The sequence below is a fragment of the Cebus imitator genome, unplaced genomic scaffold (assembly GCF_001604975.1).
Source record: "Cebus imitator isolate Cc_AM_T3 unplaced genomic scaffold, Cebus_imitator-1.0 Scaffold18, whole genome shotgun sequence".
NCBI classification, from domain to species: Eukaryota; Metazoa; Chordata; class Mammalia; order Primates; family Cebidae; genus Cebus; species Cebus imitator.
The window spans coordinates 10,185,630-10,197,852 of NW_016107333.1; the positions used below are offsets into that span (position 1 = coordinate 10,185,630).

The following is a 12,223-nucleotide window of genomic DNA, read 5'->3' on the forward strand; positions in this document are numbered from 1 at the left end:
GAACCATCTTTGGGCCTCCATTTCTCCCCTTGTCAAAGAGCTGATCCCTCCCAGCCTGTAGGGCTGTGGCATGAATGATGGGAGGGCTTTGTGAACAGAGGTGCAGCAGATGCAAGGGCAGAATCAGAAATGGGCTCCCACAGCAGGGCTCTAAGGCGGTGGGAGGCAGAAGCTGGGTGGCTGACTGGAAGAACTTTCAGATTAGTTTGCCGCATCAGTTTTGGAGGAGTCTGAAGCCAGGGTGTGAGTGCAAGTATAGATGGAGGCAGAGGGGCAGCCTGAAGAGCTAAGCCCTTTTCCCAGCTTAGTTGGTCTCTTCCTTAGGAGCTTGGTGCTCAGTTTCTCAACCAGCAGAGTGTGACAATTAAGGACATGGACTCTGGAGCCAGACTTCCTGGGCTCAAATCCTAACTCTGCCCTTATTAGTGGTCTGCTCTTGGGAGAAAGTTACTTAACTGCTCTGTGCAGTTGTTTCCCCATCTGGAATGCCACAATACCTTTCTCGAAGGGCTACTGAGATAATTAAATCAGCAACCTATAAATGTAACTGCAGCTTCAACTCCAAGTAGCAAGTCTCTAGATTGACATCTTTGTTATTCTGAGAAAAGAGGGGCTGCTCAGCACTAAGAGTCAGGCGACCTGGCTAACGCAAGTCTGTGGACATGAGAGCAGATGTCTCATCATCTTCATCCCACCTTGAGGTGAAGATGCCTGGTGCCTGCTAGACATTTGCTAAATGCCTGCTGAATGACTCTGAATGCAGACTTGTAGCAGGCGGATTCTTCCTGGCCCTCAGTGGCTCATGTCAAACGTAAAGGTCATTGCTTCCCACTGACAAGCCACATCCTGGTGCCCTTCTCCCCTGGGTGTGGAAGGTAGGGTGAGTGAAACTGGTGACATTGCTTCCTCCTCTGGGGTGGCAGATCTGGCCCTTTTTTCCCTCTAAGGTCAGCTGGGTGGGGCATGAGCTCAGACACAGATGATGAAGTAAGCCAAGGTTCCCTTTGCAGGAAGGATGTCTTGGGTTTGAATCTTGGTGACTTTACAAGGTAAGGTAGGCTATGGCCCCTGCCTTCCTCCAATACCGGAGGCTGGGGTTTGTTCCCAAAGAGGCTTAAAGTGGGCTAGGAGGTGGCAGTGGAGGTGGAAGGAATCCTAAGAGAACCTTGGCCCGTGCTGACACAGCTCAGGTGCAGCTCTCTGCAGCCTTTCAGCAGGCCTCTCCGCTGCCAATCCCCGGGAGACCACAGGTTCAATGACAGGAGGTGGACAGCCCACCCTCTCTAAGCCCCCCCGCCTTCACTTTTGCCAAAATGTAAGGAATAGTGGTTTTGGAGTCAGACATACCTGAGCTCAAAACCTCACTTTGCCCTTACCAGCTGTGAATCCTGGTGGTCACATAACCTTCTGAGCCTCAATTTCCCTGTCTTAAACCTTTGGATCTGTTGTTTGGATCCCGAGGAAGGTCTAAGTTTGTGGATACAGGCAGCTGATCAAAATTCTAACAACACTGTAGACTTTCCTTGAGAAAATATGTAAGAAAACTCAATTTAATTGAAGAAGAAACATAAATTTAATTAGTGGACCAACTTTCTAAAAAGCACAATCAAATCATTCCCTACCTTATAAAACTCTTTTCATTGGATTCAGCTCTTTTCCATGTAAATTTTACAATAACAGTTTCCTTCATCTGACACTTTTTAGTCCCCATCAAATTTTTTAGTGGACCAGCTTTAACCCTATATGGTGAGCATCCCTTCTGCCTATGGCCAGCCATTATTTTTATTTTTTTATTTTTGAAATGGGGTCTCACTCTGTTACCTAGGCTGGATTGGCATGATCACAGCTCACTGCAACCTCTGCCTCCCAGGCTCAAGCAATCATCCCACCTCAGCCTCCCGAGTAGCTGGGACCACAGGCATGCACCACCGTATCTGGCTAATTTTTGCATTTTTTGTGGAGACAGGGTCTCAACATGTTGTCCAGGCTGGTCTCAAACTCCTGAGCTCAGGTGATCCGCTCGCCTCAGCCTCCCAAAATATTGGGATAACAGGTGTCAGCCACCATGCCTGGCAGATCCATTATTTTTAAAAGGTATGGTTTTCCTAGGTCAAATTTTGTTGCTCTAAATTTCATTAAGAAAATGATTCTTCTGTTGGTTTCTAGTCACCCATACATTTTACCATGTGCAGTTTTAGCAGTTGTTGGTTTTATTTTCTGTTGATAATATCTATGTCTAAAAATTATGAAGTAGCTAAAAGACAGATAGGCAATCAATTATTTCTTTTCTTTTCTTCTGTAGATGGAGTCTCCCTCTGTCATCCAGGCTGGAATGCAGTGGTGCTATCTCAACTCACTGCGACCTTCACCTCCCGGGTTCAAGCGATTCTCCTGCCTCAGCCTCCTGAGTAGCCAGGATTACAGGGACTCGGCATCACAGCCAGCTACTTTTTTGTTATATATATATTTTTTTAAGACAGAGTTTTGCTCTTGTTGCCCAGGCTAGAGTGCAATGGCGTGATGTTGGTTCACTGCAACCTCCGCCTCCCAAGTTCAAGGGATTCTCCTGCCTCAGCCTCCCGAGTAGCTGGGATTATAGGCATGCACCACCATGCCAGGCTAATTTTGTATTTTTAGCAGAGACAGGGTTTCTCCATGTTGGTGAGGCTGGTCTCGAACTCCCAACCTCAGGTGATCCGCCCAGCTTAGCCTCCCAAAGTGTTAGGATTACAGGCATGAGCCACTGTGCCCAGCCTACTTTTTTGTATTTTTATTAGAGGTGGGCTTTCACCGTGTTGCCCAGGATGGTCTTGAAGTCCTGACCTCAGATGATCCACTTGCCTTGGCCTCCCAAAGTAATGGGATTACAGGTGTGAGTCACCATGCCCAACCTCAATTATTATTTTTCTTTTTCTTTTTTGAGACGGAGTCTTGCTCTGCCACCCAGGCTGGAGTGCAATGGCGCGATCTTGGCTTACTACAACCTCTGCCTCCAGGTTCAAGCGATTCTCCTGCCTTAGCCTCCCGAGTGGGACTATAGGCATGTGCTACCATGCCTGGCTAATTTTATTTTTCAGATGGAGTCTCACTCTGTTGCCCAGGCTGGAGTGCAATGGCATGATCTCGGCTCACTGCAACCGCTGCTTCCCAGGTTCAGGCGATTCTTCCTGAGTAGCTGGGCATGTGCCACCATGCCCGACTAATTTTTGTATTTTTAGTAGAGAGGGGGTTTCACCATGTTAGCCAGACTGGTCTTGAATTCCTGACCTTGTGATCTGCCTGCCTTGGCCTCCCAAAGTGCTGGGATTACAGGCGTGAGCGACTGTGCCCAGTTATTGTTTCTTGATTAATCTACAAGAAATTTGGGACGATGTCCCTTAGTTATTGTTCTAAAAGGAAAAAAAAGTCTTTGAAGTCAAGATGATAGAAGTTCAAAATACCCTGCTTGGGCAGCTGGGTAGAGATAAGATCTTCATTGTAGGGTTGCTGCAATAATGTTAAATAATCAGTTCCTCAGCACACAGCCTAACAGTGGCTTTCAAAACACACTGGGTTCTTTCTGAGGCGGAGGCTGGGCTGTGGGGAGACTTGGGGGCCTCAAGCCTGTCACAGATGCTGGGGTAGGATTGGCTAGAGATGGGGCAGATCCTAATCAGCACGGGAAAGGAGGACACCCAGTGCTTGGAAGTGACTGCCCCATCCCACCCCAGGTCCACTACGAAAGGAAAGGTTTGTCCTGTGAGCAAGGGCGACTGGGCCTGCCATTGTCTTGGTTGTGTCCCAGTCACTCAGGTTCTGTGGGCCTCCATTTTTCAGCATGGGGGGGCTGGACTAGAATTCTCCCAAGCTAGCTAGAATAAAATTTTGTGGGTGAAGAGTCAGTGCAGGTGAGGACAACAGTGACCTCAATTGGAATAACAGATGTGAAGTGTGGCTGTGTAACCCTCGGCCAGCCGCCAGGCTCACTGTGTGCTTGGCACTGTGCTCTAAGGATGTTATCGCCTGGGGCTCACTAGATACTCCCCACACCTCTGAGGAGGTACCTGCAGTCTCTCCATTTTATAGGTAGAAGAACTGATGCTCAGAGCTTGGGTAACTTACACAAATTAGAGCTGGCAGCGCCAGGTGTTGGTCCCAGGATTGCCTGACTCTTGACCCTATGCTCCTGACTACCACACTGTCCTGCCATTGTGCCTAGAATGAGGGAATGATGCCACATTCGTGTTGGCTTTTTTTTTTTTGAGACAGAGTCTCATTCTATCGCTAGGCTGAGGTACAGTGGCGCAAACTCAGCTCACTGCAACCTCTGCCTCCCAGGTTCAAGCGATTCTCCTGCCTTAGCCTACTGAGTAGCTGGGATTACAGGTGCACGCCACCACACTTGGCTAATTTTTCTGTATTTTTAGTAGAGATGGGGTTTCAATATGTTGGCCAGGATGATCTCTATCTCCTGATCTCATGATCTACCTGCCTTGGCCTCCCAAAGTGCTGGGATTATAGGCGTGAGCCACCACGCCCGGCCTCATATTGGCTTTCAGTGCTTTGGGGAGCAGATTCTGCCTACGCCCTCAGTGTGGACAAACTTTCTAGGGCCTGGGCTCTCCCTCTTTTGTATGTCTTTCAGGTTTCCTACCCTTCAAAGAAAGCTAAGTTCAAGTTGAGTTCCTTCCTTCTGGGAACTTTCCCTGGCCACGTCTTGGTCTACCAGTGGTTCTCTACCTGAGGCTGCACCACTTCAAGGGGGCAGACAGAAACATACTGGGACATCTTTATAGTCACAAGCTGGAGAAGACTGGTGTACAACTCCCATTTGGTAAGCAGGGCAAGGATGCCAACTGTTTGTAATGTGTGGGATAGTCCCGCAGAGCAGAGAACTGGCCTGTCCGAAATAAAAATAGCAGCCCCCTCTAATGAACTGGCCTATACCACTGAAAAGACATGAGCGTGTGGCAAGTTGAATTAGGATAGCAGTGGGAAGAGTATGGGCTCTGGAGCCACACCTGGGTTTGAATCCTGGCTTTGTTGCTTATCAGCGGTGTGATGCTAGCAAATTTCTTAACCTCTCTGGGCTTCAGTTTCCCTGACTATTATACAGGTGTGAAAGAAAGCCAAAGCGACCCATTTACAGTTGTCTGGCAAGTTAACACAGATAACAGTAATAGCTAATAGTTAATAGCTAATAGTTATTGAACACTTTAAATCGCCAGATACTGTGCTAAAAGCTTTCCACATGACCCCACAGGAAGGTTACTATTATTTTTCTCCACATTCATGAGGAAATTGAGGCCAGAGAGATTAAGTAACGTGCCCAAGATCACAGAGCTATTAAGTGGCAGTGTCTGGGCTCAAAGTCAGGTAGTCAAACTCCAGAGCCTGCACTCCTAACTTCTCACTGTGCTGCCTCTGGCTCCTTCTGAAGCAACATCATGTGTGAGGAGCCCAGCATGGTGCTTAGTACACAGCTAGGCCACAGTGTCGGCAGGCGGTAATGGTGTTACTCACCTGAGTACTGTCCCAACCAACATAACATTACTGCTCGCAAATCACTTTCCCAAAGCTGTGGTGGTGGAAACAGCCACCAGATTCTCATCATTCCTATAAGGAAACTGTGGCCCAGAGAGGTTATTCTTGTCCTAGTCATCTATAGTGTGCAGGGGAAAGAGTCCCTTGAGTTTTACAGCCAGGATTCAAACCTGGCTCTGAATGATGCCAAAAGTCATGTTCTCATCCAAGACCCTGTACTGGCTCCCGATAAAGCTGCTTCAAATGTTGCAGAGAGATGCCTTCTGACCTGATGGTGTGGGACAGGGCCAGGATTCCCAGCACGAAGAAATACATGGACAGCAAGAGGTTGATGTACTCCTGGGAGAATATCTGAGGCAGAAATACAAAGAGAAACAGGAAGTTAGGGTTGCCAGTGGCTGTGAGGAAACCAGAATCCCTGCTTCTCTTCTGGAGGTTTCACCCTTCTTGAGTTAGGGGGCAGTCAGGAAGAGTCTCAGACAATACTAGTGGTATTCTAGTTTCTGCAGCTGTGGGGGAGAAGGGAGAAACCTCAAGCCCCCCGATGTACCTTGCAAAGCGGTCTGTCGGTTTATGTTTAGTGGCTCCATTATCTGGAGAGAGGCAATTATGTTTGTGCTCAGAATGCTGCACAGTGGTTCTGAAGGGATGGGGGAGTCTTCAGTACAGAGCCCCAAGAGAGCTGTTGGAACCTCAGAACTTACTCTTCCACATTTCCTTCTCCCTGTTTAATGATCCAGGAAGCCCCTACAGAGTGGCCACCCACGCCCCAAGCATGCTAGTTACAAGACATCTGTCCCACTCCATTTTCCACATCCTGCTTTCTGATGACTCCTCCTGCAGTGGTGGCTAAAGCTATGACAGAATTCCTGGCAGCTGCTTCTTGGTCTTTTTATTGTTAGGTGAAACTGAGAAATATTCTGCCACAAGGCTCTAGTCAATGGTCATGTGTTAATTCTAGACTTTGGAAATGCTATATCATGTTCCCCATGTTTGCTGCATTGCTGCTGAGTGTGTTACTATGATGGTCTCTAACTGGGAAGGAAAAATGTGCTGTTGTGCGGGGTGTAGGGAACCTGGCCTCTCTCAAGCAGGACTGTTTTTGAATCTGCTGAACATCAGCCAGATCACGTCGCTCCCTTGCTGGAAGCCGCTCCGCAGCGACCCTCTGCTCTCATAAACTGAAAGCTCACATCCACCTGTTGGCCTCTTGCCCTCATGGTGGCCACCACAGGTCTCCTGAGCCTGGCCTCACACATGTTCTCACTGCACACTGCAGCCACACTGGCCTTTCTGCAGTGCAATGTGTGTGCTACATGTCCACACATGGCAGCCGTGTTCAAGCTCTCCTGCTGCCTGAGATTTTCTCCTCTCTTCACCGAGGCCACCCCTACTCAGCCTTCTTTATCACCCAGATCAGAGAAGCTTTGCTCACATGGTTTCCATGACACAATCAACCCCTCAGTAATTCAGCCCATACTGACTGATTGCCTACTATGTGCAGGGCACTGGTGATTCAGCAAGGAATCAGGCAAAGTTGCTGCTCCCCTAGAGCTCACGGGCCAGTGAAGGAGAAAGAATCTTGAAAACAACAGTTACAAATAATATACCGTCAGGTGGTAATGGGCACTAAGAAAAGCAAACCAGGGCAGGGAAACAGAGAATGAAGGGGTAGAGCTGCTATTTTAGACAGGTAGTCAGGGAGGGCTCTGGAGAGGACAGAGGAGCAGAGTCATAAACGAAGGGAGCAGCTGCAAAGGTCCTGAGGTGGGTGCATGTTAATGTGTGCAGGGACTACAGATGGCCTGAGAACCCAGAGCTAAGGGAGCATGGGGACAGTGTCAGGAGAGAGGATGGGAGGGAAGAGGGAGCCAGACCCTGCAGTGCCATGGGGAAGTCTTTAGATCTGCCTGTGAGAGACAGGCTGGTACTGGAATGCTGAGGGCAGAGTTTGACATGATCAGACAGCATGAGAGGACCCCTCTGCTGCTGTGTAGAAGAAAGACCCTACAGGGCAAGAGCAGAAGCAGGGAGCAGGAGAGGGGGATGGTGCCCTGGTCTGGGGTGATGGAGGGGAAGTTGAGCAGTGGAAGGATTCCAGATCTGTTCTGCTTTTTTTCACCCATCCAAGATGGAGATGGAGTTTACCTCTTACTTTCCAGGCTGGAGTACAATGGTGCAATCTTGGCTCACTGTAACCTCTACCTCCTGGGTTCAAGGATTCTCCTGCTTCACCCTCTCAAGTAGCTTGGATTACAGGCATGCACTACCATGCCTGGCTAATTTTGTATTTTTAGTAGAGAAAGGGGTTCACTGTGTTGGTCAGGCTGGTCTCAAACTCCTGACTTCAGGTGATCCATCCACCTCGACCTCCCAAAGTGCTGGGATTACAGGCGTGACCCACCACATCTGGCCTCCAGATCTGTTCTGGAATTGGAGTTGCAAGATGTGTGAAGGGGCTGGAAACTAGGGCTTGAGGGGGCAGGGACAAGGATGACTCCTGGGGTTTCAGCTGAGCTAGGTCGATGCAGGTGCTGTTGTCATGGATAAGGGGCTTGGGCAGAAGCTTCACCCTGGGTGGAGGTTCACCCTGAGCTGGTTCTTCCATGCTTTTCTGGAAGCATGGAAGCACTTCACGGAGCTGTAACTTCACATCTATCTATGTGATTGGTGTCTGTCTCTACCACTTAACAAGATGCTTCTTGAGGACAGCGATGGTCAGATGTTTTTCTCACTTCAGTATCCCCAGTATGCAGCACAGGGCCTGTTGTAGTAGGCTCTCAATAAATACAGAATGACTGAATGGAAGGGCAAATTGGTGGTCCATAATGTTAGTGCTACTAGAAAAAGATCTATGAGCAGATTTTGTAGGCATATGAATTGTGCTTTATTTTGAAGATGTGGCATATCTCTTGCATTGCATTCTTTCAGTGTGAGCCCTTGGGGCAAACTGCTCTCAAGCCACACCCTGAGCTTCTGGTTGGTTTCACTGTAACCCATGTGGACTGAGCACCAGGTCTCATTTTCCTCTGTGCGTTGGCTGCTAAAAAGTCAGAGCCACAACTAAGCCCATTTCTAGCAAGAGTACAAGGCTTTGGAGCATGAGGTATGGGTGTGGTCCTCACCCAAGGCTTGTTTTATCCTATTTCAGTTTTCTCCTTTAACTCTATTTTTTATGCTGTTGGATTTAATTTTTTGAGTTGCCTCAAAGGAATCAATTTTAAATATGGTTGGATAAAGTAAATGCTATGATTTTGTGAAATGTTACTGTATTATTAAAATTTAGGGCCGGGCGCGGTGGCTCACGCCTGTAATCCCAGCACTTTGGGAGGCCGAGGCGGGTGGATCACGAGATCAAGAGATCGAGACCATCCTGGTCAACATAGTGAAACCCCGTCTCTACTAAAAATACAAAAAATCAGCTGGGCATGGTGGCGCATGCCTGTAATCCCAGCTACTCAGGAGGCTGAGGCAGGAGAATTGCCTGAACCCAGGAGGTGGAGGTTGCGGTGAGCCGAGATCGCGCCATTGCACTCCAGCCTGGGCAACAAGGGCGAAACTCCGTCTCAGAAAAAAAAAATTTAAAACTTATTTAAAAAACATATTTTACAGATGCCTCAACATCCCCACAAATAGGCTACGAACACTCTGCCCAGGTTCTCCTTCTGGCCCTCTTCTTTTTTTTCTTTTTGAAACAGGGTCTTACTTTGTTGCCCTGGCTGGAGTATAGTGGTCCGATCTTGGCTCACTGCAGCCTTGACCTCCAGGGTTCAAGCGATCCTCCTGCCTCAGCCCCCCAAGTAGTTGGGACTACAGGTGTGTGCCACCACGCCTGGCTAATTTTTGTATTTTTTGCAGAGACAGGGTTTCACCATGTTGGCCAGGCTGATCTTGAACTCCTGGGCTCAAACAATCTGCCTGCCTGGCCTCCCAAAGTACTGGGATTACTGGCATGAGCCATGACACCCAGCCTCTGGTCCTCTTCTGGGGTCTTCCCTTCTCCTTTCCTCCCTCTGTCCTGCCCCTTTCTCCCTACCTGCTTGGTTGAGTGGCTTCCTGGGAGCACCTCCCATATGGCCCCCTGTGTGGCATGGATGCCTGCTTCTCTAAACATGTGAGTATAGTAAATCCTGTAATTTCATAAGCCTCTCTGAGCATAGTTTCTGTGCCTGTGTTGGAGTGATCCTTAAAGACGTCGTAAAGGGGGCTGGATGCAGTGGCTCATGCCTGTAATCCCAGGACTTTAGGAGGCCAAGGTGGAGGATTGCTTGAGGCCAAGAGTTCAAGACCAGCATGGGCAACAAAGTAAGATCCCATCACTACAAAAAATAAAAGAAAATTAGGCCGGTATGGTGGTACATGCCTGTAGTCCCATCTACTCAGGAGGCTGAGGTGGGAGGATCACCTGAGCCTGGGAGTTTAAAGTTACAGTGAACCATGATCACATCACTGGACTCCAGTCTGGGTGAAACAGTAAGACCCTGTCTCTAAAAACAAAAAAAAAACTCACAAAGGGGACTTCCTTTTTACAACACAATTGGTGATGAGGATGGGATCATTATAAACTCAGAATGAATGTCCTTGAGAGAGAGGCATATGAAATCAAAGGATTTATTATACTCACAAATCCTACAGAAGGAAAGCCATGGGTAAGTGCTTCTTTGGGGCTCAGGGTGGAAGACACAGCAAACGGGAATCTCACTCATGTGTCTGAATGCCACTAGGTCACAGTAGAGGAGGGCGAGAAGGGGAACTTGTGGCAGGGACCAGCCTTATCACACCGGCAGCTGTTCACCTGGGCAAAGTGTTCATAGCCTGTTTGTGGGATGTTGAGGCATCAGGAAAATATGAATTTTTTTTTGTTGTCTTTTTTTTTTTGAGATGAAGTCTCACTCTGTCACCCAGGCTGGAGTGCAGTGGTGCATTCTCGACTCACCACAACCTCTGCTTCCTGGGTTCAAGTGATTTTTCTGCCTCAGCCTCCCAAGTAGGTGGGACTACAGGCATGCACTACCATGCCCAGCTAATTTTTGTATTTTTAGTAGAGACAGGTTTCACCGTGTTGGCCATGCTGGTCTCAAACTCCTGACCTCAGGTGATCTGCCCACCTCAGCCTCCCAAAGTGCTGGGATTATAGGCGTGAGCCACTATGCCCAGCCCTGAAGTTTTAAAAATGTACAATGTAGTTATAAACTCCAGTGCCCCAACCAGGAGGAGGGGAGGAAAAGGGCTGAGGGAGAGCTGCTGTGGTAGGCTATTTTTCTGTTAAGCAAACCAACCAGCCAGATGTTGGTGGGAAGTCTAGGAGGAGCCCAGTGGCTGTGTCGTCTAGGCAGCTGCCTTTCAGAAATCTTATTGGGGACACTCTGAAGTCATGAGAAAGCGGTATACTCTGTGCTTTTGGCACGAGGCAGACTGAGGCTTACCTGCCCAGAGAGGAGGAAAGGCTGAGCAACAGGAAGCCAGTGCCTTAAATAAGAATGCTCACACCCACCGCTGCCAGAAATTCCTTTGGGAGCATCTGGTCTAAGGAAAGAATCCTAAATACTAAAAATGTTAGAAGGTCTCTCAAGACTTCAGAACTATCTGCCAAAAGCAAAGGCGGAAGCAATGGGCTGGATGTATACAGAGCCACAGAGAGATCTTAAAGTACAGGGAGCAGAAAAGGAAACAGAGGGAGATACAATGCACAGTTCTATTTATGGAAATGCAATTCTCACTCATTCACACAGATACACCAACACTACGTATTTTATAAGAAACATACACATCGAAGGACAGAAGTCAAATGCATTAAAGCAGTTGGCTCTGGTAGAGAAAGAAATGAAGGTGGGAAATGGAGGTGGATATTGGAGTGAAGTGGGAGAAAAAAAAAAAACAAAGTAGGGAGGCCTGGCATGGACTGAGGATGGAATGCTATGAACCAAGGCATTTGATAAATTCAGCTCTTCACCCGGAGTCCAGGTACAAAGAAAAAAAAAATCTGTGAATAGTCAATGTTATTTAATGCACTCTTACTTTTTAAGAGTAAAAATCAGAATGACATTTTCTGTTTAAAATGCAGGGGATGCTGTAAGTCAACTATGCTGTATCTGCTTGCAGGGATATTCTTCCTCTTTTATTGTCAGGGTCACATTTGTGTCAAGGCTGGTGTGCAGAAGTGTGATCAGAGCTCACCATAGCCTTGAACTCCTGGGCTCAAGTCATCCTTCAGCCTCAACCTCCTGAGTAGCTGGGAGTATAAGCCTGTACCACTACGTCTGGCTAATTTTTAAATTTTTTGTGGAGATGGGGTCTTGCTATGTTGCCCAGGCTGGTTGCTTGTGGGAGTATCCTGTAACCATTAAAAAGAGCATTTCTCAGGAGGCTGAGGGAGGAGAAATCAAAGGATTATACTCACAGGTCCTACAGAAGGAAAGGGGGTCTTGCTATGTTGCCCAGGCTGGCTGAGAATTGCTTGAACCTTGGGAGAATTGCTTGAACCTTAGGAGGCAGAAATTGCAGTGAGCCGAGATCGTGCCACTGTACACCAGCCTGGGTGACAGAGAGACTCTGTCTCAAAAAATGAAACAACAGGCCGGGCATGGTGGCTCAAGCCTGTAATCCCAGCACTTTGGGAGGCCGAGGCGGGTGGATCACGAGGTCAAGAGATCGAGACCATCCTGGTCAACATGGTGAAACCCTGTCTCTACTAAAAATA

At 48.1% G+C, this 12,223-nt stretch overlaps 1 protein-coding gene across 6 annotated transcripts in view; it reads right to left on the reverse strand.

The window, feature by feature from the left end:
• The window catches only part of HM13 (histocompatibility minor 13), a 54,150-nt gene that overhangs the window by 27,348 nt on the left and 14,579 nt on the right, over nucleotides 1–12,223 (reverse strand). For all 6 annotated transcript variants that reach the window (XR_001820729.2, XR_001820728.2, XM_017515021.2 and 3 more), the window contains one exon: nucleotides 5,792–5,874. Coding sequence is in view for 4 of the 6 variants with exons in the window: in XM_017515021.2 (XP_017370510.1) it covers nucleotides 5,792–5,874 (83 nt within the window). In the remaining 2 variants the exon portion in view is untranslated. The remainder of the gene's footprint in view (nucleotides 1–5,791; nucleotides 5,875–12,223) is intronic.